General features: G+C 33.0%; 1 protein-coding gene across 2 annotated transcripts; it reads right to left on the bottom strand.

Moving 5' to 3' along the window:
* Positions 1–184: 184 nt before the first annotated feature.
* LOC115452029 (ATP-binding cassette sub-family G member 1) lies at positions 185–26,524 on the bottom strand. Of its 2 annotated transcripts, none has more exons than XM_030180468.2 (11): positions 26,276–26,524; positions 12,445–12,598; positions 10,771–10,930; positions 6,620–6,765; positions 4,359–4,597; positions 4,088–4,210; positions 3,660–3,799; positions 3,006–3,162; positions 2,588–2,688; positions 2,008–2,163; positions 185–1,448 (listed from the first exon to the last, which is right to left on the bottom strand). In XM_030180468.2, the coding sequence occupies exons 1-11, from the start codon at positions 26,358–26,360 to the stop codon at positions 1,104–1,106; spliced, it is 1,806 nt and encodes a 601-aa protein (XP_030036328.2). In that variant the 5' UTR covers positions 26,361–26,524; the 3' UTR covers positions 185–1,103. The 2 variants fall into 2 exon arrangements, with proteins under 2 accessions (XP_030036328.2, XP_037298379.1); XM_037442482.1 differs by lacking the exon at positions 26,276–26,524 and adding an exon at positions 18,449–18,642.
* Positions 26,525–26,924: the final 400 nt, after the last annotated feature.

Here is a 26,924-nt window from a genome sequence, read left to right as displayed (position 1 = left end):
CCTTAGATCGTAAATTATAATTGTCTATGTATGAAAATCAAAATATAAAATATAATTTAATTAGTTGTCTAATTCCTATACCACAGTATAATATAGAAAATGAGGAGTGAAATAGATCCGCTCGATTTTGGTGGGCGCCATTTTTATTTTACTCTAGGAGGATTTCAATTCGAATTAAAAGGAGTTTGTAAAAGAACCTTTTATTTAAAATTAACATGTTATAATCAAGATTGTTCATACAGAGTACACGTATCTTATAATAAATTATACTAATCTTTATAAAAAACTAAAATTTGTACATAAAAAACGTAAGTAATACATCATTACTTCTTATAGCAAATATTATGCTGTGTAAACGCCTTAAAACTAGTTGCTCATACTTAAAAGAAACAATATCACATATAGGTATGTTTTGTGAAGATTTCGTGGTAATTCCTTAATTCCTTGGGAAGGCTAGCATTCCTTAATGCTATAACTATGGGCTGTCATCTTCTATTTGCAGTTGATTAGGCCTATTTATTTTTCATGTTATCAGAATATTTTATGTTCGCCATTCCCTAATGTTTATGCACCATTTCTGTTTTTTTTTCTTTTATAAAATACAGTCTTTGTTTACCTGATTCTACACTGCATTCCTTAAAAAAATATTTAATTTAAATTAAATTATATTGATTTATGTTTTCGAGTCAAAAATATTAGAAATAAAAGCCGATACATAAAATTATTTTGGATGAACTTCAGCGAGTTCTTAAGAACATTAAACGATCCAAAATTGCTTAATGACGTATATCACAATTAAAAATAGAAAGAGTTGAGGAATTTAAATGGTCCCTTTATGTCTGTAACGGAAGAAAATAATAAACTAAAAGAGTAATTAAGTATAAAAAAACTATTTATAAAAAACAACACCATTTTTTGCATTCTAGACAAACTATAAAAATACGTTTATAAGTAAATAGGTATCTGGAACTTATATTCTATCATGCAAGGTTTAAAACGAATTAGCAAAAACGAATACATGAAAATTAGAGTCATCTACTCAAGATCTATAAAAAATATTTACATTTGTATGCAGAAAAATAAGAACTAACTATACTTATTTTCTATCTACACGCTCTATACACTCTAAATGCTAAAACACAAAATAAAGTCAATTGTAATAGAACAATCCACAAAACTAAAGCTACTATGTCGCTGCTAATGTTTCGAGACAAACCCATATAATCGAGATAGTCATTAGGCTTTCTAAACATACAAAAAGCTTTATGACAAGGTAAGGTTTCTCTGCCAAATCCGTACACAGTTTGAAGGAAAGCGTCGAAAGCATATCGAAAGTATGAGATTGTCGCGAACGGGCGAAGGTATGCCGGTATCTCAGAATATGGTATAAAGAATTCTGAGAACATCAGCATTGGTATATTTGCTGCTGGGATGACGAATAATCCGAGCTGAAAATAAGAAAAAAACGTATAGGGTAAACGGTTTAAGAGGTAAATATATTAGCAAGCAATGTGGTAATACAAATTAATTATTTGAAACAGCTTCCGGCATGGTTCGCAGGTTAATATTTCTTAAGAGTTATAGCAGTATCTTACTATGTATCGTCTACACGTGTACGATGATATCCTTGATAAATATTTATTTTATCTATTTTTTAATCTTCACATGCAGTTATCTCAATCCAATATGAAGTCAGCGTAACAATATTATCACTCATATCTTACAACTGACCGTCTGCCTGACTAATCTTTCTCCCAAAGATTGGATCCCCACTGAATCCTCAAGGATCCAGGGTGCAATACCGGTCAAAACGCGTTAGAAAAAACCTACACAAAGTGTTCCCGGGCTCGGGAATGGAACCCAGGGCCTACCTATGCATAGCTCGTATTCACTGCTACTCAACCAAGGATGCCATTCTCAATGGGTTATAATTTAACTATGTACGTATTACTATGCTAAGATTAATTGAATATGGTGAATTATAATTAATAGATAAGTATTTCTCACTTTCATTCCGCAAGCAGCTCCTACAACCAAGCCAAACGTCTGAGCTAGGATAGTGACTAGAGCGCATATGAGCCAGGCTAGACCCATTCGATGTACATCCAAGGGCTGCGTCGTTAACGTCCATGCCGGGAATAAAAATACTGTCGCACACAATAGCTGTAAAATAAAAACAATACATCTGAAGAATATTACGAGAATTGTTACTAAATGTGAATACGAATTGTGACTAAAATTAAATTCTAATTTCAGCCCTCTATTATATACTGTCCCACTGCTGGGCACGGGTCTCTTCTACTACTGAGAGGGATTAGCCCTTAGTCCATTTGAAGAAGTTTCTAAAGCGTCATAAATACTATAAGTATTGGAATTTTTCATTGGTCTTTGCATGCTTTTTCATTAACATTAGTAGAAACTTTTACCAACTTGTAACAAAACAGTTTTTTTTTTACTAAAGGTCCATTATTATTTTTTTATTTAAGTAATTTTCATTGATTAAAATCATTGACACACTTTACTATCTATGTAAAGTAGGTCATCAATTTTATAATAATCTTAAAACTGTCTTTATATTAATTATTACCTGTATTGGAATATCAACAACGATTTTTGAGATGCAATATACTGGAAGAGAATACCATCGGTTTAAGTGTTCTTGAAGCACGACAGTTGCCTCAGATGGAACTGAAAAACAAAGTAAAAAATATAATTTATATTTATTGAAAGACTACTTATAACGGATGTGTTCAATTTAAGCACTTGAACTTTTTTATTGAACAAAATAACGATACGGTAGGTCGCAGGCGAGTTCAGAGAAAAAAAGGTGGGTGTATCAATATTTTCGTTCAAACGACTATTAGGTACCTACATACTGGTGGAACAATACGCAAGCAACATATAAGAAACATCCACCAGTGGTTGTAGAATGATGTTATTCAATATATTATATTCAATTGTCCTGTTTTGTGGATGCAAATAATCTTCAATATTCATATACTTACATGTATGAATAGTAGGCATGGCATTCGAAAAAAATATAAACAGTAAAAAGAAGAAAAGGCAGCCGGTGTTAGTGATGATGCGGCCCGCGTCTGCGCCAGCGCCGCTGTAGAGCGCTCCCAGCAGCAACGCCACTATCAAGTGAGCCAGCAGTCGTATCTGTAATTATAAAAAAATATAATTTATTAACAAAATATGGACTAAAGATATATCATAAGGAAAGCTCATGTATGGGTAGATAAGTAGGCTAGGTCTTAGATTCCACATACTGTGGGGATTGATTTTTCTTCGTGAGATTAAAAAAGAACATACATACATGTACGTCACGCCTTTGCCTTCAAATTAAAGATTATTTTATATTTGAGCATGCAAAGAGTTCTGAATAATTGGTTTGGTTTAAGTAATTTTTCCATAATGTATTTTATAATTAAACGACAACCGGTTGGTCCATCTTTTTGCTTCATACACAAATGTAGACTTTCCTGATTGACACGAATGTATATAAAAACTTTTTAGTATTTTATTTATTATGTTTGGATAAAATAAACATGTGCAGGCAATCTTGAATGTTTTGATTAATAAAAAATCATTATTTTATGCATAAATTTTCTTCAGATATTTCTTATAATATACATATACCTGCTACATTGAAATACCTGAGTTAAATGGACATCTCTGAACGATCCGATGACGCACCTCCACAATAAAGATCGTAGTTGTTGACACACACTCGCACGATACTTAAGAGTTGGTGACGAGTAAGAATTCAGCAATGCCTCTGATTCTGGTGCCAAAGCTGAAATATATGAAATATCGAAGGTGCTGAATAATATTTTTACGGAAACTAAGCTGTCTGCTAAACAAAGTAAAAATTATATTAAATTCATTAACGAGCATTAAATATTAATATTTAGTCCTATCGTACCTACGTTATCTGTGTTAGATGTCATAAACAAGTCTTGCAATCTTTTTATTATTTATACATATTATTCAGATACTATGTAGTAGTAATACTATCTATATATTTAAACCAATGGCATATATTCTTGGAATTTTAAAGTTCATATGTGCATTTGCGGCTCACCTTTAGAATTTCGACTGTGGAGATCATTCTTTGCAATCTTTCTCATTTCTTGCGCGTAACTGTTTGCTTCGCTTTCTAATAACGCTTTGCTGGGAGAATTTTCACTCGTTGCTATTTCTAATACTGTGGGTTAATATAATAATAAGGAAATAAGGAAATTATCATTTCGTATTAGGTACTTACATTTAAATATTACATTTAAATTATTTGTTGTTATAATAATAATATTATTTTGACTTATAAAAATACATCATTACATTTACATACTTACAATAATCAGCCATGTTATAGTACTGAGGACATACGAATCCAGCTTTCCCCAAAGTACCAGGAACGTCCGTTACAGAGCCGGCGTACAGTGTTCTTCCATTAGCCAGCAGTATGACGTCATCTGCCGAGTTGAAGAGTTGGGAAGAAGGTTGATGCACCACACATCCTATAGTGCGCCCACTGCGTGCCATCACTAGTAGTGCACGCGTTACTGACATTGAGGAGACAGTGTCTAATCCGCTGGAAACATGTTTAATTAGAAAGTAAAGTAAATCTTAGTCTAGTTAAATTAATTAAAATGTCTACGGTATAGAAAAGACAAAGTAAAACTTTGAGAAACCACAATCAGCAATGACACTTATTTTCGGAAAAGGTCAAACTTAAAACAACTTTTGAATGGTTTTCAATAAGTCCACTGCCAGTAACTGGCAGGAAGGTAGAATACCTAACTAGATACATAATTATGTACTTTATCAATATATAAACATGTTCAGTTGCCTAGAATATCTATTCTGCAGATTTGTGGGCTGCACAATATATCTTTTTATTTGTTTTAGTACACAATATTAAATTGATTTTTTGTTGCAAGGTAGTACATAGTGTAGATATGACGAAGAGGCTCTTCATAAATTTATTACAATGCATGTTTGTACATACCTAGGGAGCTATACTTTTTATTCGAACGAATTTCGACATGAACTACTTATCTCCGTGCGCAGGATTAAGACAGGAAGTATTAATAAGAAATTGTAGTACGTGGCAACGACATCGTTGAAGTAGATTGTGAGTTGTCAGATTGTATCTCAAAATGACTGCAATGATTTATACATATGCACAAGCTTTCGGAATAAAAACTGGGTTCCTAAATAAAAACATGAAACACTTTTTAAGTAATACAAAAACGGGTTTGCGTCAGTATTCCAAGATTATGTTAAATTCGCATGTTATTCAGTCAGTGTTAAGAATTATAATTTTATCGTATAGATTTTTTTTTGTTTTTTGGTCGGTGCATGAGCATGTCGTTCACCCCATGTTAAGTAATAAGTAATCTTCATCACACTTAAAAATACAAAGTTTCAAAAGAATATTGGATGCGTTGACTGTTTCACCTTTGAAATGTGAAATGGATGCTATGGTGAAATTTGGGATTCCAGATAGCTCATTATTCGAAACAGCTTTGTCTCTTCACGTGGCTATACCGCATTCACAATTTTATTATTCATTACGAGGAAATTGAACTCTTTAAAGGCCACCTAATAAGACAATGTTTATAAAATGGTTTCATGAAAAAATATAGAGAAAAGCCATTGATTAAATTGCAACGGAACATAGTTGCACTTATGACAGGTTATGATACAAGATAATAAGAAATTTATTGTTGCCTTATATAACTACGAACATTTAGTATTTTCTAAAAGATAAAATGTTATATAGTTATATATAAAATATAAAGAAAATTTAGTTTGGCCTGGCAGGTCAGGGGAGCATAATAACTTATTCGCAATTCTCACAGGTGAGGATGATGTAAACCCTAAACTAGCTAACCTACCAGCTTTTCAGTAGCTACCTAGGTGATGACTACTCGAAGAAAAGAGGCAGAAAGAAACATTAGGCTTACTTTTTGTCATCTTTTGTATTTTTTTTCAACTCTTTTATGTGAGTATGCATAGAGTCATAATAGTTTTATAAGCTAATGTACGTATATTACCTTCAAAATGGAATGCGTCCAAGTGAAGGGATTTAACCCTGGCCAAGCAACATAATATCGAAGATAAATATAAAAATAAAATAAAAGAGGAAATTAATAAATAAGGAATTAACGTCGTACAACGTCATGCACCGACATTTACAAACATAATTTTCGAACAATAAAAAATAATAAACACGGTCGGTGGAGACTGGACATTGCTAAGAACCGGGCATTCTTTGGTCACACTTATAATAAAGATGTAAAATCAATGAAATATAATTTATTGATGTTATGCAAACAAATGAATATCGTCGCAAGGCCTTAGGGCAAGGATAACATGCAAGTTTATTTTTACCAATTTAAATGTTTAATGTGATGGAACAAAATTTTAAATTAAACATGTTACATTCAACTACATGTGTACCTACTATCTATACGACTCGAAGGAGTAACTTCTCATTAAAAGTTGCTTGGGAAAACTTGTTTCTTATAAGAGTTTAATTAACTTACAATATTAATAAAATATGCATATAATGTAGAGTGAAATATCTTTATGTAGGTAGGTATATTACCTGGTCGGTTCATCAAGGAGCATGACTTGAGGATCGGTCAGCAGTTCACAGGCTATGGTCACTCTCTTCCTCTCCCCTCCAGATAAACGACCCGTTCTTGTATTGATGACATCGTAAATTCCTATTTGTCTTGTTATTGATTCAATCTGTAAAATCGTATGGCTAATTTAAACGAAAAACAACAAAAAATAAGTTTTTACATATTAAAGGATTAAGATACGAGAATCGTCGCAGAAAAAAAGTAACTATTATATTATAATACAAATTCAATTACAGTAACAGGTTTGTAAAGATATGCGTTACAAGTTTTACACTCAGTGCGCATCCTAACTCAGTGGTATAAACCGATACTATGTAAGTAACTGTTAATATAATTTGTAAAATAAATAAATAAAAAAAAAATGGATTAAGTAGAATGAATTTTAGCTGTTTATATGAAAATAGACCTAAATTATTTCTAAAGAAAGTAAAAGTGGTAAGTAACGCGTAATCGTAAAGAACTCTTAAGACAACGCTTTTAAAAACATTTTGCAAAATCCTTCCTTTTCGTCGGGGATTAAAAAGTGATTGAGTCACTCTACAAATTTCTATAGGGTAGATCCAGAGTCCATCAGTAACAATAGAGTTTTTAGTGAGTTATTACATGTGTCAAAAACAACAACTACTAACTCGCTTTGTAAATTATGTGTCTGAATGAAGGCTATTATTATAATTTTATATTATTATTATTACATGTGTCTATATTGCGATAGGGTTGGCTTCATGACGGTATTACCACAGTCATTCACAGAGATTGAATGCAGGAGATGAGTGAGATTCTCTGGTATTGCATGCGTTTATGTGTATGGAGGCGATCGCAGATTGAGAACTCCACTCGCTCGTTTGCTAAACTATACATTTGTAAATTGGAGATATATTTATTTTACCTAAATTATTATAAAGACAAACAATTCGGCTTGTTGTTTGTAAAAGATGAACTCAAAAAAATTTTTAGTGGTTTTAAAAATTCTCTCAGTAGTAGGAAACCACAAACTCCTAAGGACTTATAGACTACTTTCTAACCAAGGAACGGGTGTCTATGCTAGCAAAACCTAGTATTAAAAAAATACGCAACCACCAAATATAATTATTAGTCATATCAGTTTTTATGAACTATATCGCGGCTATGCCAAATTGGATATTTTGGTATGCCGTATTTGAATTTTTATATGGTACCTTTATGTATAAAATGAATAAATAATACTAGTATATTGACCTTGTTATAACAATTATGTAAATATATTATGGCTAGTAATGACAATTCATGAATTCCTTCATTAGTAATATTATAATTCTCACCTTTAAAACCAATTGCTATGCTATAAATTACGGATGTATCTAAATGAAAACATTAAATATTTTTTCTTTCCTTTTCTTATTTTATCTATATTGTCGTAAAAATGTAAAAACAAAAAGAAAGTTAATAAGCCTCAATTTTGTGGCTGGAACGTGGATTTCGTATTAAGTCAAGACCGGATCACAGTGTTTTTTATTTTTTAACAGTTGCTGCGCGGGTCTTGTCATGATTTTCGGAGACGGTGATATTAATAATGTTAAAATAAAATAAAAATAAAATAAAATACTTTATTTATCACGTAGGCGAACAAAGTTGCACTTATGACACGTCAAAACAAAGAATAAGAATAATTATTATTTCTATACAACTATTAAAATCACTTATATAACTATGGAGATTTTAAATTATGGATAAAGTTTATACAAAAGACAAGGTACAAACCGAAGTAACCAGCTCGGACTGGCAAGTAGGGGGGAAATAGAAGGATAACGCGTCGCGATCCTCACCGGCGAGGACATGAGCCCTAACCTAGCTAACCTACCAGCCTTTCACTAGCTACCTAAGTGATGACTACCCGAAGAAGAAAGGCAGAAAGAAACTCCGGGCTTTCTTTTTTGTCATCAATTGTTCAGTACTTCTTTTGTATTTTTTTTTCCAAGTCTTTCTTGTACATAGTCACAATAGTTATATAAGCTAATGCACGCACATCACCGTTAACATGGGATAAGATGAAATCCAATCGACTAAACCTGGAGCGGCATAAAATAAAATTAGCGATAGCAAATAAAAGAGAACATAGATTCATACTTAAATAACGGCGTACAGCGTGCATTCGCCTACATTTACAATCATAGTTTTCAATCATGAGAAAAGAAAAAAAATAGTGATATTAAACAGGCAAACACAACATGATCGGGTGGTCGTCTTTCAAAAATTACATTTCATTAAGATATGATATGATTATGTCAAATTAGAACTATAGAAATGTCATTATTATAAAAAAAAAAAACATGTGAGACATGTAAAAAAAGACATTTTAGGCAGTTAATTAATTACTAATGTGTGCTAACATGGTGGGTCATTGTGTGCAGGACAAACTTTCCAAACCGTCTTATCATTAAGGTAATCAGATACAGTATAGTATCCTTTACACATTAATTCACGCTTAACATAACACTTGAACTTTTGTTCGGTCAAATTGGTAATTTCGAAGGGAAGTTTATTATAGAACTTAATGCTACTAACTAAGAAAGATTTATTGGTTTTACAGAGCCTATGATTAGGGACAGCCAATTTATTTTTATTTCTGGTATTTAGACTATGCAAGTCACTGTTTTTAATAAAATTACTAAGGTTTTTACGTACGTACATTATATTCTGAAAAATATATTCGGCCGGCAAAGTCAGTATATTCACCTCCTTAAACATTTGCCTAAGGGAATCATGAGAGCGAAGGTTGTAAATAGCTCTAATCGCTCGTTTCTGCAATATAAAAATGGTCTGCAGATCTGCAGCAGAGCCCCACAGAAGAATACAATAGGACATAATGCTGTGGAAGTATGCAAAATACACTAGCCTTGCCGTAGCCACGTCAGTTAATTGTCTAATCTTCCTAATAGCAAACACGGCAGAGCTCAGTTTACTAGAATTTTTTTGAATATGGGGGCCCCATTGCAATTTACTATCGATTGAAACCCCGAGGAAGACCGTTGAGGGAACTAATTCTAATTTATCCCCATCTAAATCAATATTTAGTTCCTTTTTTTTTATTCAGTAACGAAAATCTGACACATTTCGTTTTTGCGGCATTTAAAAGTAAATTATTAGAAGAGAACCAGTCAGAAATCAAACTAAGTACTTTATGTGGCTCACCGAGATTCTCATCCCTTCTATTTAACTTAAAAATTATCGAAGTGTCGTCAGCGAACAATACTACATCTGCCATATTATCAACCATGTAAGGCAGGTCATTTATGTAAACTAAGAATAGGAATGGACCCAATATGGAACCCTGGGGAACCCCAATTCTAACTGCGGACCCGGCAGAGGAGACGTTGTCGATAAATACTTTTTGATGAAAATGAGCATAGCTTGTTTTTAAACTTGCTCGTAGGATGCAATTGTACTCGCTTGTCACAGTCGCGTTGCCGTGTTCGAGGTATGTTGTCATTTTCAACGCTACACTGTACCTATGGACCATGACATGGATTGCCTGTCGTGCCAACTATCACTGAGCCTAGGATTTCATTGCTGATGCCCTTGGCTAATCATTTTTTAAAATAGCACAACGGCTCTTCTAGGACGAAAGAATTTCGAATATCTCTGGCTTTCAAAAAGAGGATGTAACGCTAAGAATATTTTATTTAATTACGTTCTACTCAAAAATGTTTTGTAACTTTCTCTGGACTTAAAATTCTTGTGAAGTGTATTTGTTTATTATAAATCAAATTTAGAAAGACTTAAAATTGTTAGATAAATGAATATATTGAAATATAAATAAATAAGTACTGAGATTATTTTAATAAAAAATAACACGACATGCGCTCCGCGCTATGATGTTCAAAAGAAGCAAAGCTGCATATCCCACCTTTATTAAACGATATCTATCATATTTTATTCCTTTGCAGATATGTAATAAGGAATCGTCATAATTTATTCAAGACACTGTGCTATTTAACAGAACCTGCACTTAGGAGCCAATAGTTCATTAATATTATATGTATACGAACGTAATTCTAAATATAATTTTGATGTGCATTACAACCTTGTTCATGCAATTAAATCACTAAACTAAGTGAATAGTTTATTTACCAACCGCATTATGTCGTTCACGGCGACTGGCATGTGGTATATTGAGACTCGCAGCGAAATGAAGAATTTCACCCGCCGTCAAGTTTTCTATGAGGGTTGCGTGCTGTGGGACCAGCACAATGTTCCTCCCGGCGCCATGTAGACATCCTGTTACGCCAGTCTTTCTGAAGCAATTGGAAGAGAAAATATGTATAAATACCTATATAATATGATAATACTTTTTACCAGGCCCTGGAATCCTTTGACCGAGTGGTTGACGGTCACTTGGGGAGGTTTAAGTTCTGCAGTGTATAGCGATAGAGTTATTTCTTGATTTAGTATTAATGCATGTTGGCTTTAAGACCATTTTGGGCAGGATAATTCCCATGAGCTATATTAGTTTAATCATCAAAAAGGAAGTACATAGTTAATTTTGGTATATTCGATAGCGACCTACCCCTATAGTTCCTATACTATTTTCGAAGTTATGTATTTTGTAATAAAATATTTTTTGATTTTATTAATATATCACTGAGGTAAAAGTTTCATATATATTTTTGATAAGTCTATTAAGTTAAATTTTTTAAGATCGAAAATAAATTTACCGTTGGGCAAACGGGGCAACGGGAACAGCGGCGATAGCCTAGTTGGGTGTGGAACGGACTGCCGAGACGAATGTCCGCAGGTTCAAATCCCAAGGGCATACATCTCTGACTTTTCTAAAAAATCATGTGTGTATTCTTTGTGAATTTATCGTTCGCTTTAACGGTGAAGGAAAACATCGTGAGGAAACCTGCACATCCGAGAAGTTCTCTATAGGAATTTCGAAGGTGTGTGAAGTCTACTAATCCGCACTAGGCCAACGTGGTGGACTAAGGCCTAATCCCTCTCAGTAGTAGAGGAGGCCCGTGCTCAGCAGTGGGCAAGTATATAATACAGGGCTGTTATTATTATTATTATTGGGCAAAGTCTGTTACAAGTTAGTTCACCAATTTTGTGTTGTTTTAACAGATCTACATACATAATTTCAAAAATGTACCTTGTTATTGATTACTTACGATAATATCCTCAACATTCGGAATACGACATTATTTTTAACAACCTTAGATCAAGATTAATTAACAGAAACATAAAATAACTTATTACCTAGAAACCATAATTTAAATGGTGACGTAACAGAATTTGCATTTGTTTTAAATATGCATTAGAATAAATTAGTTATTCAAATGAGATATGCGTAGCAGTTGGTTTAATGGTATCACGTTATTTTGATAATAATTAATTTCTTGGGATTTTACCCAATATTTAATCTCTTTAGATTTATGACGTATCCTTATTTTGAATCTGTATATTGCAAGTACGCTACGGTAAAATATTTGATAAACTTATTTATAGTTATTTATCTTATGATAATGACCCCGGTAGTTGTAATATTTGTTTAATTGGGCCAATGATAAACTTACTTAATGAAAAACATGTTAGTTACAAAAATCAACTTCTTTCAAAATATAAGAAGTTGATTTTTGTAACTTAATAATAGAAGTACAAAATAATTGTACTTCAGGTAAACAATATGAATGTAAATATTTAAAAAGGTATTTTTTATTTTATATATTTTGGAAATATTTTTGTTACTTATTATAAGTCGATGTTTTAATTTTTATACACATCAAGGTTTATAGCAAAGAAAAATACTCACTTTCTTCCAGCTAATATATTGAGTAGAGTAGTTTTGCCAGCTCCTGAGGGTCCGAGGATGAAGGTAAGCCGGCCAGGCCTTAAAGCGCCAGAAGCACCGCTGAGGATGTTTTGCGAAGTAGGTTTAGCAGATTTTTTGTTGAATATTGTCCGACCTGTAAAATTGAATGTTAAATTTGGTACGAATAATTTAAACAAAAATAAAATTCTATTATTACTGATGAATCTACTATTCTAGGAGATAGCATAGTGTTTCTAAAGTACTAAGTGTTACATTCTGTAGACTCGCTGTGTTGGTGCGATTCCCTCATAGCCGGATTTCGGCCATGGCGGCCAATCTCATCGGGGATTAGCCCGGTACGCAGGAGATATTATAGTCTACAAGTGTGTGCGCAAAACACAGTTGCACTCTCTTTTCTTTCACTCTCATAGTCCGATGAGACGGCAATCCGATATGACAGAAGAGAGATCAGACGCAGCACCAACGGCTTTACGTGCTTTCCGAGGCACGGGGTAAGTACCACACCGCCAATTTTTTTACTCCAAGCTGCGACTGAATATTTACTCACATAGAAAAACTAGTCAAAATGATTTTTGGACCAACCAAGGATTCGAATCTAGTAACTCAGAACGGTAAACGTAATCGTAGCGCGTGTACATTATAACACCACCACCAAAGCAGTCTAATATTTTTGTAGTTAATATAAAAGCATTTTTTATTGTTAAATATTATATTTTCAATGCGAAAAATGCGTTATTTCATATATTTTTTCTAATCGCATAATTAATTATGGACATTACATGTTGCCTATTAATTATAGGTAACGCGAACATCATGATTGATGTCTATATAATTTTATAAAATAAATATGGCCTTAACGACTTGTATGTAAAAAGCTAGAATCACATTTCACATCTTATGTCTATTTATTTAAGAGCCATGTTCGGTAATACTTGTTTTTTTGTCCATAATACTTACACGCGTCGTTTTTATACACTTGTATTTTTATACATAGTGTTTTATTGGTATTATTCAGTCTGATGAACCGAGTAACCAGACTTACATAATTACCAATTTACATTTAACCCCGTACATATATTGTAATATGGTAATAACTTACATCAATGACAACAGGTAAATAATACATAATGCTTGAGTAGTTACGTTGATTACAATACATGGGTTAGTCTTCCGGCCATAACATCATCAATTAAAATACATACTTGCATTAAAATAAAAAAATATTTCCGTCATATTTCCATGTTTCTAAATAATAAAATGTCCGCCAACGCTTTCAATGTGGCTTTAAATATTTTGAACCAAAATCCTGTTTTGTTGGTTTTTAAAGAACTTATTTATTTTTAATAAAAAATCGAAGAGGTCTTCTTAGTTATTGCTTATTAGCTGTATCTACTCAGTAAATATATTTACTTATTTTCAGATATGCTTCGTTATATTTTCAAAAAGTAAAGAAAGGTATTTACGGAAAACAATAGATAATAACATTTTTAAGTAGAGATGCAGGGAGCGTCCTTATAAAAAAATATATTTTCTTTACAAAATTAGAGGCTATGTGGACCGAAGTGCGGCGACGCGACAATAACTGCATTTTCTTAAAATTTTTAGGCGAGTAGAACCACAAACAAAAGCTATGATATCCTTGGATAATATTTTATTACTATGTTCAAACACAGCATCGTGTTGTGTGTTTACAGCAGATGTGAATAAAATTAATAAAGTTATACTTCTTTTGGCGCGTTAGTGAAAAATTATGACTGTCAATTTTTACGCGCACACCGTCACGAAAAACCAACACCATGAAATTAGCTAGTCATTAGTCAAATTATTACATTAATATTTAATATGCAATAAGTGTATAAATAAATTAATAATATATACATATTTAAAATAATTATTAAAGTCCGGAAAAATTTAATTATATCATGATATTTAAATAAAATTAATTTAACTAGATAATGCGTTATAATAAAACTTTCTTTCAATGTGAAGATTAACAAAGATTTTTATCTTGTTGCACCAAAGAATTTTAACTTCTTACGTCCGTACATAAGTTTTGTTAATATACAAAATATTTTCACCAATAAATGCGCTGATAATTGAACAATAACTATTATCATTTCATACGTCGTTATTGTGATTCTCGCAAGAGGTTACTGTTGTAAGAAAAACAATTTATAAAATAACAATAGGTAGTTAAGTTTAATTTGTGAATGTAATCTTTTTATTTTAAAAGATAATATCATTTAATTGTTCCTGGTATATTTCAATCTTATTTTATATTTTGTGTTATGCCCTGAGTTTTTTACGCTAAGGTCACGACGGTTATGCCAAGTACAATAATTTTACTTACAAACAGTTTTTATGGAGGTAAATAATTATTTTTATTAATTACTACTTATTACATCAATATGTACTAAGTTCAAGTTCGAGGTTATAAAACAATATACAACAATGCAAAAAACATTTTAGATCGAAATACGGGGTAAAATATGATCACTGATCAAATATAAAACAATAAAATACGACAAATTTTGTAATCACCTCTCGTTTAAGTATTATAAAAAAATATGGTAATTGTCGCGAAAGGTCGCAAAATCATTAACAACCTGAAAGCACTAAAGTGGGTATCTTCTACTATTATAGCAATATAGCATTACCATCTTTTTCTCGCGACTTCGCCCGCGTGAAAGAATTTTCCGGGATAAAAGTCCCGCGATATATGTTTACGGGATAGAAAGCAGCCTATTTCCTTCCCTGAGTCTCAAATTATCTCCATACCAAATTTCATCGAAATCTTTTTGGTAGTTTTTGTGTTTATCACGTTCAGACAAGCAATAATGCGGCGGGGGTCTTTATTTAAAATATATTTTTAGAACTTTTTAAGAAAGACAGTTAAATTATACATAATTGTTGCGTAACTTTAATCGTTTACGCAGCGCACGCAACGGAAGCTCTGGCTCCGAAAGATAATACTTAGTAGGTTTGATCAAACATTGCGCGAAAGAGATTTGATGATATTCATGTCGATTATATTGTCACTGGTGTGACAACACTACAGGAAACAAGAGAATTATATATAGGCGCAAAAATTAAAGCGGTATTTGAAGACAGCAATTTTTAAAAAGCAATTTGCACTCATTTGCGTGGGTATATATGGCGTGCTGTCGTATGTTTGATACTATTATACAATACAGTGCAACGATAAGCTTGTGAATACGATTCGTATAGGTTGTATTGGAATTAAGATTGCTGTTTCCTAAAACATTCAGTTCAGCCATGTTTATTAAGCGAGATTTAGATTAGCAAGAAAACTTGAAGTCTACTTCCACAAGCAATTTTTATTGTGTAAACAATTACGGTAAACTGGTATCTTCTTGATCTTGCTCATTGATATTGCTGCAAGAACTTGCAAGTCTAAATTGAAGGTTACAGAACTCTGTTCATAACGAATTACAATTTTTTGTTTATATATTACTCGCGCAATATTTGAAATTCAAATTATTGTCGTTATTAATAAGTAATTTTAAAAATTTATTTCGCGGTTTCTAGAATTAGTGGAGTTTTGGAAGTTATATTATTAGATTGTTGTGCAAGATTTCCCACACACCTGATAATTAAGTTAATGTGTAAATAAAAACTAAACATCACTTTATTATAGCTAGAATTGGCTTCAAACTAAATTACAGATAAGGAAAAAAGACTTGTTTTTATAACCTTATATATCTTAGTACGTAGTTATCAACAATTATGTTTAAAAGTCAAGTTTTAAAACTTCAAGTGTCACCTCTAATTGTTCTATATTATTGTTTATATCTTCCTGCCTTGTTTTTTTTGCAAAGATTATCTACCCTTAATAGGTATTATTAATTAGGTTTAAGTACCTGATTAGTTGTGTCACTTTCCTTCTTATTCACGTGATTTAAGTCTTGAAGACAAACAGTAATTAGTAATGATTACAGATTATCGTGTATGCTTAACAGAATCTTAATTAATTAATAATAATATTAATAAAATAATAATAAACAAATGCGGCGCCAGCCGACTTAAGTTAATAGGGAGAATGAGAAAAGTATGAATTGTAGGTAAAGTCGAGAGCACATGTTCCTCCCTCACTCCCCCTCTCCCACTTTAACAATAACATAGAGCAGAGCGTAATTGAGCGTACGGAATATTAGGAATGTTATTGTTGAATTTATTCGAGTTTCGATGTACGGGTATGATGGATCAAGCAAGTCAAGTCAAAGACTTAGGGCTTTAGGATTAGATATTTTTAAATCTGTAAAGGGGGGGGGGGGGCTACCAATCCCTGGCCCCACTTGACGACGCCTTTGACAGTAAGATTGTATAGGACCTAACTTTCCCAGGTACCCCAGTTTTAAAGGTTTGGAGGTTTAAACTTACAGTTTAAATTCATTAGGTATATTAGAAGACAGTCATTTTTACGGCGGCCTTCCACCTCGATAACAAGGCTCCTCGACCCAGTCAAGTGGAGAATGCAGGAATTATCTTAAAAACAAGTGTTTAAATTACGAGTTCTAAATATTTTATTTTTTATATACGGATGGCAATGTGCTCCCACTGCACTAGATTGTAAGTGGAGTGAGGCTTAATAGAATGTCGACTGACGAGCGATGGTTACCCCTCGACAGTCGACACAATTATGCCGGCCTGTTGTAACCTGTTGAATACACAGAATACACAGGGTGATCCCGGAACGCGACACACTTACGTATACCACTATGGCGGATTTTAACACCTTGTGTACGGTGGTCGCCATCTGGGCGGATACTATATAAAGGATGGTGGTTACTATAAAGGATTTGTTAACTATAGTGTCAATATAACTACATCATTTAAGTTAATGTAGTGTGTTATCATTTCCGGTAGTAACAATGAGTACACTAACATACAGAGATAAATCATATCTGCCCTGTGGACGGGGGGGTTCAGAGAATTCCACCATGGTGTGCCTGTAATATGACGCGACTAATAGTGGCCCTCCTGGGGTTGCGGGAGGGCTGTAGGGGCTGTCTGCCGTAAGTACTCTTTATATTTCCTCATGTCTTTGCGACCTCCGGGATGGGCAGCAGCGTGGTTTGACATTACGCCGATGTTGACGCCGAGGGTGTTCTTCGGTTAGCGGGGTTCTCTGAGAATCCCACAATTGGAGACAGACAAGGCGGTATTGCGCATTGACGGTTGCTGAAGACGATAAAGTACTTCTTACCTTAAGAACCCGCAGAATAACAGCTGTTAGATATGACTATTTCAATTGGAAGGATATTTTTGGACTTATTATATTTTTATAATAATATTAATTATAACTTTCGGTGAATTCTCTAACTACTGTAGTTTTAATATTTTAATTTAAAGATCAAACTTATATGAGTTTAATATATTGATGTCGTAAATTGGGCATTCGGATTAGACTCTGAAGCAGTCGATGAAGTAAAAATAAATTTACTAAAATGATATTTTATTTTACTTAATTATAGAACTTTGGTTTACGAATTTAGACATAATTTCCATTAAGACTAAGCTATTGTCACTTATTAGTATCCTAGGACTCAAGTTAATTTACACACGAACACAAATTTACTAGAGCATTTTATTTAAACATGCATTATGAAATAAATTATGACTAATTATTATACGTGGTTTTTGCTTCAGACACATATTATTAAAATGAGATTTGGTTCGAGCAAAACGTGGTGGATACGTATGTGTGAAGCCTATATCTTCGGCTTTTTTTTAAAGTTTAAAAAAGAAATCTTTTCAAATATTTTTCATCTAAGTTACTTAATCTCGTACGAAATTCATGAAAAGCGCAATTTATTTTCGCAGTTTATAATCACATACTGAGTCCTGTTTTATTAATAACTTAAATAATTTCCTTAGAAACATAACTTTACGCTATTGATCACATTGAATTGAAAAAAACTTGCGCACACATCTACTTTCATTTAGAAAGTAACACAATTACCGGTGCGGTTCGATATCTTGCATCCGATGTCCAGAAAAACAGTAATATCGCATTTCTGGTCTTCTTCTATCACCACTGTGGCTTGAGTATCCATTATTAGAAACTTTCGATTATTTTACGATATTCACGCATGCGCGATACGAGCGCGCGACCGTGTTGCGCCTGACCACTCCTTTGACTGACGAAACGCTCACTTAAGATTATGGACGAACGTTGTGAGTAAATAAAGTAAATGTGTAATATCCAATGACCGCGTGTATACAGGCTACCTTGATGTATAAGTTTGTACCATAAAGCAAAATACCATGAGCATAGGCAAGTAGGGGCAGTAGCGGTCGCTTCCCCCATATTATACACACGTACAAACTTTCGTATGTATTTATGTTAAATTATTGGGATTATCTAAATGGATCACATTTTGGTGTTTTACCCCCTCACTTCTCTGATTTACGCCCGAAATTAATAACCAATCCTAATCCAATGTATGCCATCTAAGATTGATAATTCATTCGTTTTTATGGATAAAGCATGCCAATAACCAATCCATAGATTGAGTAAGCTATCAGTAACAATAATCGATCTTTGAGAGGACGGATTACAGATCATAGATTACCCTCTGTTTGAAAATGACAGTTTACGCTTGCCAATACTCTATCTCCCCGTTTTGACATTTGATTTGATTGTTGTAAACAATCGCATTTTCCAATCGGACCAATTCCTCAGTTTACTCCATATGTTTTGAATATCGTTTACACTGATTTTAAGGGAAACGAAAAGGCAATGGAAATATCCATATTCTCTAGTGACAGTGACGACAGTGATTTGGAGGGACTAGCGATACTGATAGCGAAACTGAAAGTCGCGCTTCATCACGGGTAATGAAAAGAGTTAACTACATGCAGACCCTGGATGAGTTTGATTTCACGTTTAGATTAGGCTTTCGAAATCTGCTTGCCAATCAGTGTTAGTTAAACTGATCTCGTATATTCGTGTTACTTCTATGTACAAGGTAAATAAATTTTGACGTTATTTACAAAAAATACCGTACCTACCGAACTATTACATAGGTACTTACCAGGAGCAATTGCATCGTTTTTTCAGGAACTATGGTGTTTCTCCATTCCATCAACTTTTGCTGAGGAATAGGAAATATTTATATTATCTTTTTCAGGACATTTGGTACATAGAAACGTCGCTTCCTGTGATTGCATTGACATTGCGGTTATCTTTACCTAAAGTTCAAACAATAATAATTGCAACTGCAGTTTTGCACAATATTTGTCGGAATCACAGGCTAGAGGAAATTCCAACCGAAGTGGAATTATCAACTGCTGATATTATTAATTATGAGAACAATATAGAGAATCAAAATGTTGGAGAAAGAACAGCATTAACAAATAACTTCTTTACTTAGTAAAATAAAATACCTTTACAATCACTGCTATTTATTTTATTGCTTATCTACATTTGTAATTCAAAATAATATTACAAATTAACATAGTTTTATTAGTTGAAAGTTAAAACATAGACACAGACAAAATTTCCATATATTATCTATACTATTATATAAAGCTGAAGAGTATGTTCGTTTGAACGCGCTGGTCTCAGGAACTTCCGGTTCGAATTGAAAAATTCTTGTAGTGTTGGATAACCCATTTATTGAGGATGGCTATTATATGGTATATGTATATCATCACACTATGACCAATGGGACCAAAAACGGCTAAAATTGATTACTTTTGAGAGCTTCCGTTGCGTGCGCGTGTGTAAGTTATGCAACAATTATGTATAACGGAATTGTAATTTGTTCAATAACACTGGATAATGTGTAAAGAGTCCAATTATTATTATATGGCACCGAGTTTACTGCGTACTTCATACTAAAAACTAAATCCTTTAAAGATTTATTAATATATTATGAACAATGTTATTAAACTTCAGTGTCAAAATATGTTAGCAACCACATTACTCACGTTCCATTTTGAAACTAATTAAAAAGTTTGTATCTTAAATATGACATGTACTAATTATTAATTATTTCTTTTGAGGGCTAAAATACATAAAATATTTTTTTATTACTCCAAGTCTTATTTTTCGCAATGAGGCAAATATTGAAATGAATAGTTTGTATGGAAAATACAAAAAGTATTTTTTTTACGAATGGAATATTCTGCATAAAATGGAATGGTCAGGAGGGAACGCATCTGGAAAGGACTGCCAGCGATCTATCGTTGAAGGCAAGCAAGGATAGGCGAGTTTAAGATATTGGCATGCCGGCAGGAGAGCAATCGAAAGATAGTCGGCAATCTAAGATAGGTTTCAGTCTTGGATAGTAGATACATTATTAATTTCGGGCGTTAAACAGCATAAACAAAGTTTAGATTGACATTCACAAATAAATCGACTTATTGTCATTCTAACTATATTAGCTTTCCCCCCGAGGCAATCCTTGTGCGCTCGTTCTTCACACCGAATGCACGCCCATGCACGGGGGAACATTATGCCGCGACTCTAGGCACATAGTGTGTATACTTCTTGGTTGCCAAATACACATTGAGCCCTATATAAGGTTGGCGAACATCTCCCTTTCTCTCCCTTCCAACCAACCTAACAAAGCTCCTCTTCCTTCCTCTTCTCTTCCTTCTCTCTATTTCCTCCCGGGCTCCGTGACCAAATAGCTGCTAGTTGCCAGCGTATCGTCCGCTGGCACCCTTAGTGATAGCGGTAGGGCGCACCAAATCTTCATTGGGACTGCCGTGGTTGCTAAGGCTGGGGGTCGCTTGTACAACGTTAGCAGGGTACGCCCGGTGATAACCGCGGCAGTTCCAGAAAAAAAAACATATAAGTTGCGTATAATATTTTGTTTTCATTACATATCATGCACGTAAATTGGAACAAATCCAAAATAAGTTACGTTTATCTAAGAGATTATTTCCCTAGCGTAGCTGGGCAATTCGACTACAGACCAAAAAGCCTTATTCCACCATATGAACTCTCAATTGCGGATTTTGAAATACTTAAGTAACTTTATTTATGCTATATTTTTACTGCTTTGATATAAATATTTTTTGTGAAACTAAGTAATTACAATAGGATTATTTTCACCCAGTGGTTAAACAAGTGGAGTTACCAAACAGAGGATTCTTTTCGCCATTAGGCAAAACCACTGCTACCTAAATTATTACTAAAGGTATTATAGCAAAGGTCACGTCTTAATCACCAAGTTTTATTGTACCACAAGGTCGTTGTACATTCTTGGACGCAAGTAACATCTCAATTATTTCTACTTTATTTTGCGAGTACAGTATTCCTTGCTCCTTTGATGATTATTGGTTTAAGATTTTCTACCATCGTTTCGTCATGCAGGATTTAATACCGGGATATGAGAAATTATTAGTGGTATTAGTACAGGTTCCCTGGTACACTTTTCATCGTTTATTACTATCAAGCTGATTTTTCGTGAGTAGCTTCCTTTTGACTAGACGCCCAAGTTTTTCCTTACAGTAATGTTGGTAAATGGTAGCTTAATAAGGGTTGCAGGGATAAAATATGTTGATTTGACGAATTTTAAAAATTTATTACTAACCGATTTTGTCTAGTTAATTATCGAGATAATTATCTGAATAACGTGAAAAAATATTTGTCCTACAAAATATAAGGTTTGGTTAGGGAGTTCCCTCTCTCCAACATGTATCATAAACAAGGTCATGAAAAATAATTACTAAACAGCAATTTTCTTTTTATTGGTTAGCTAACATTTGCATAACTTACTACTCACATTGTCCTACAAATTGCGTGGTATGTCATCTTGGTCCTACGCTCAAAGGTTGTCAATATCGCAGGACTTTTTATTTTTATTAGTAACTGTAGGACAAAGGTATCACATGATAGGTTAATATATTTGTCGTCCAAATAAAACAATGTCCTACCAAAAAAGGTATGTTTTATTAGTCCTACAAGATAAGTAATTTTTGGGTATACAAAATGAAATGAAATGAAACGATTGAAAATTGAACATACATTAAATTAATTCTTAGTAAAATATAGTTATATAAGAATATAAATTTAAATCATAAAGAAATTAAGTACATAAATTATTTTTCTATGCAATATAAAATATATTGAATGGCAATTGATAATTTAATTTACAGGCATTCTCGAAAACAATCGAGCGTTTCCGAACATAACCGAACTCTCCGACTGTTAATGGAGTAAATTGAAAACACGTGGAAAATAATTACTATTTTGAAAAATATATAAAATATATCAATTTTTATCTATTTTCAAATATATTTATCTTATAAACAAAATTTTTGAAGAAAATATGAAAAATATACATTCTATAATTATTATTCAAGTAGTCTAGTCAAAAGGAAGCTACTTACGAAAAATCAGCTTGATAGTAATAAACGATGAAAAGTGTACCAGGGATCCTGTACTATATTTAAATACCTTCGAAACTTATGCAACCATAAGTACCTACTTATTTGAGATAGAGCATATGTATCCAGGTTTCTTCAGCGTTCTTCTTCCCTCTCATATACGCATTCTATTTGTTTTTAACCGACTTCAAAAAAAGGAGGAGGTTATCAATGCGACGTGAATATTTCTTTATTTTTTGTAATATTTATTACCCGAGATCTGGCTCAGTTATGGACTGACTTTTTTATTCGAAAGAACATACCTCCAGATGGAGGATGGTCCCATAGATTTTTTTCTAAAATCGCTCCATTAGTTTGGTTTTAAAACTAAAAAAACTAGAATAATTATGTCGTCCAAATGTACAAAATCGCGAATTTTGCTTTCTTATTACATTTTAAGTTATGGTTTTGCGTTGGGTTTGATTGAGTGTACTTCTCACATACGTATACATATAGCATAACACCTTTTCCCCGTGTCAGGGGTAGGCAGAGGCGTCAATTTTCGCCGCGATAGTCGTATTGCGTGCGAAATACATTAGTAGTGTTTTGGCATTGGGTTTTGGTTGAGTCTATTTCTTACATACATATGTATATAATATATATGGCATCACACCCTTCCTCATTTTCGGGGGTAGGCCGAAGTGTATCTCCTCAGCGCGATATTCGTATTGAGTGAGCGAAACACAACTACGCCATCGAGACAGCCTATTTTTTACTAACACAAAAAGGCAAAAAATAAAAATGATTTTAACAAAAAATTAAACCGCCTTCAAACACCACTCAAAACCAAAAAATAATTTCACATAACAGATACATATATACTAAATACCAATTTTGGAGTCGGTGCCTAACTAAAATTGGTAGTTAAGCTAGATTTTAATTCCATAGTCCATCTGTGAGCTACATTTTTTTTAAAATAATTAAAAGGAGTAGGTATGCGTTTACTCTTAGTTACACTGGCTACTATGCCCTTCAAACCGGAATACAACTGACTACACACTGCTGCTTGGCGGCAGAAATAGACATTGTGTTGGTAACTACCCAGGTGGAATCCCACATAATATAATGAGAGACCGACCACCGAAATACATGTTTAAAATATTTAGTTGCCAAATAATTTACGACATGTGTGTATAATAACGTTTAATACCTAGTTGCAATTTTAAAATGGTTAACAATATCAAAAAGATTTGATAATTATGATAGACATATCCTTTGACAGCAAATTAGTAAGGAATAAGAAAGCATCTTTTTTTATTTTGTACTTACATGAAAATAAATAAAATATTATCGATTTCTTTTTTCGTGAGTAAAAACCGCGTTTTGGCTATCACCGAAGTATTTCATACTTTGTGTTCCTGATGCTTCGGGCATCTGTCCTCTCTAACTGATACTCCTATACAAAAGGATATGTATATAGCTACAATGCTAGCGACATATGTTTCTTGTTTTTTTAAAACTATAATGTTCGCGTTCAACACACTAGTAAACAACTCATTAAACAAAAAAATATGCACTTTGTTTAACTTATAAAACAAAATATACAAATCCTTAAATCTAATCCTATCTGTTGACTGGCACGCGTGGATGAAGGGTTCACAGTACTATCCTAATATGGCATTAGACTTGAAGATGTATATCTGTAAATATGTTAGATAATTATTGGGAATATATCCTCATAACGCGTCTAAGTATAATTCGAATAATAGCCGCAATTAGCGTGAAATTAAAGATCACATGCTCGGTATAGCGTTGATCTGATAGCGTTAATTAAGCAATGATGGCGACCTACTGACGCTTATGTCTGTAATTTATATAAGTCGTTTCAACATATTATTTAAGCTAGGGCCACACTGATGTTTAATAGTAATAGCATGTATTATTTGAGACGAAGCGTAGGTGTGTCTAGTTATCGTGATAATTCTACAGTGGTATAAATATTACCGCGACTTCGCACGTGTGTAAAAGCTTTTCCCGTTTAAAAATTCCACTTTATATGTTCCCGAAAAAAAATTAGTCTATAGTATTCAAGAGTAATGTCGTTACAATAGTTCCAGAGTTTAGCCCCTACATATACTAACTCACAAATATTCTCTTTTTATAATATTAGTATAGAATAAGCATTTGGCGTCAGCATTATATACAATAAATATCTTGGCGCAGGCACTCATTTATTTCGTTAATTGCAACAATATAGTGTTAATTTATTTCTAGCAATTTTGTTAATTGTATTTGGATGATGGCACAGTAATTATTACTGTTGCTATAGCATAATGCATGATAGCGGGCCAGTATTTTTTATGTGATTGAGGTTTTGAAACTTAAGTGTAAAATTTGTGTCCGCGATAATTGTATTGTTATATTTTGTGCACTTTATTAATAACAAAATTGGATAACAGCATAAAAATAGCTTGTTATATTAAAACTACCCCGGTTTAACACCGATGCTAATTTGACGCGGTAATTAGCATCATTGAACCTACAGCTGTAGCTGTCAATATAAGTATTTTAGATACATTTAAGTGCATTATTGACTATTATGATAGGTCGTGTTTAATGTTGCAGTCAATGTGATCCCAGCTTAAGGTGCCTAATACACAGAAAACTATGTTTATTATTGTAATTAATGTGATAAAATAATGTTATTACCTAATAAAGTATGTATGTGAATTCTATGTTCTAGAATTCACATATTATTACCTATTTCAATTGACAGGACCAATCACTTTCTTTCTTATTTCTTTTGATTAAAATTTTTATTTTTGTGAAAATTTATTGTGTTGAGCTACTTGTTTCTCACTTGCTTGATCACTTGTTCAATTTGTCTATTTCACCAGATACAAAAAAATATTTCATAAATAGGTATCGTTTACATTTATTGTTTACATTAACATTGTTTATTTTATCTAAACAACTTATACTTAATCGAAGCCTAGTAATTCCTTGTGTCGAAATAGTAAGTAGTCCTGAAGAAATTACCGAAAAAAAACGAGTTCAGTATTTTTCTTGTTCTAGAATATAAAATAATGGAACAATTTGGAACATCTTAAGTGTTCTCTGTAATGTCTCCTTATAAATTTTTATTCGTGGAATCTAGCTCAGAATAAAATTGGTTCAAGTGTAGACATGATTAGATTAGATCATCGCGAATAAAGTTCTCTCGTTACATACTAAGAAACACACAATTTACTATGGTTCAGACCAGGTAAAAAAACAAAAAGTTTTGAAGGTTGCTATTTAAAGATCTGACCCGTCACACTCTTGAAACCAGTATTTGTCAGTTAAAAGCAGCGTCTGCCTTTCATTTATTCCATTTTAAAATGTTATTTTCGAAGCTACTGCGTATGTTATCACAGGGACTAAGATTTATCGCTACTCTTTTTGCAGATAAACAAAAGAAACTTACTTGAGATTTCACACTCCACACCAGTAAACACAACAAGTTTTCCTTCTTCTACACTCAAATCGTCTTTTCCTACTTCCAAATCCATTATACTTAGGGCTCTCTACGTTGTTACATTTAATTTGCGGATGAGTAAATTGAACTTGTCTCGATGAAACTGGGCTTCGAGACGAACTGCGACTATCACTGGCAAGAGGTAATACCAACACATTTCTTGTCTTATGATTGGCTATTTTGTACTTTATCGTGGATATATAGAATGCATTTAGCACCCAATCGTTTATGTAGCGGATATATGCGATAATTATTAAAATAGTAGATAACTGCGATAAATATCTAGCTGTTGCGATGTGTCAAAATCCAATCAACAAGCTGTTTACATTGTGTGAAAGAATTTATAGGATATCATTTCAAAATTTAGTTCTTTTATTATATGATATTTTAGTCTTTTTGTTTTGTATCCGCTACCATTACTCGACATTGGCGTAATCATCGATAGATAAACAGGGCTTTTATAATATAAAAGAAATAGCTATAATACAATAAGAACAGTGCATTATATATTTAAATATAAGGTGCAATGTTCACTCGGAGGTAGTATGATTAATATGCGAATCAAGTAATGCGCCATAATGCGACAGTCTCCCCTTAT

This window comes from Manduca sexta, chromosome 24, assembly GCF_014839805.1.
Source record: "Manduca sexta isolate Smith_Timp_Sample1 chromosome 24, JHU_Msex_v1.0, whole genome shotgun sequence".
NCBI classification, from domain to species: domain Eukaryota; kingdom Metazoa; phylum Arthropoda; class Insecta; order Lepidoptera; family Sphingidae; genus Manduca; species Manduca sexta.
Note: the sequence above shows the minus strand (reverse complement) of the source record. Positions and strands in the feature narration are given on the sequence as shown.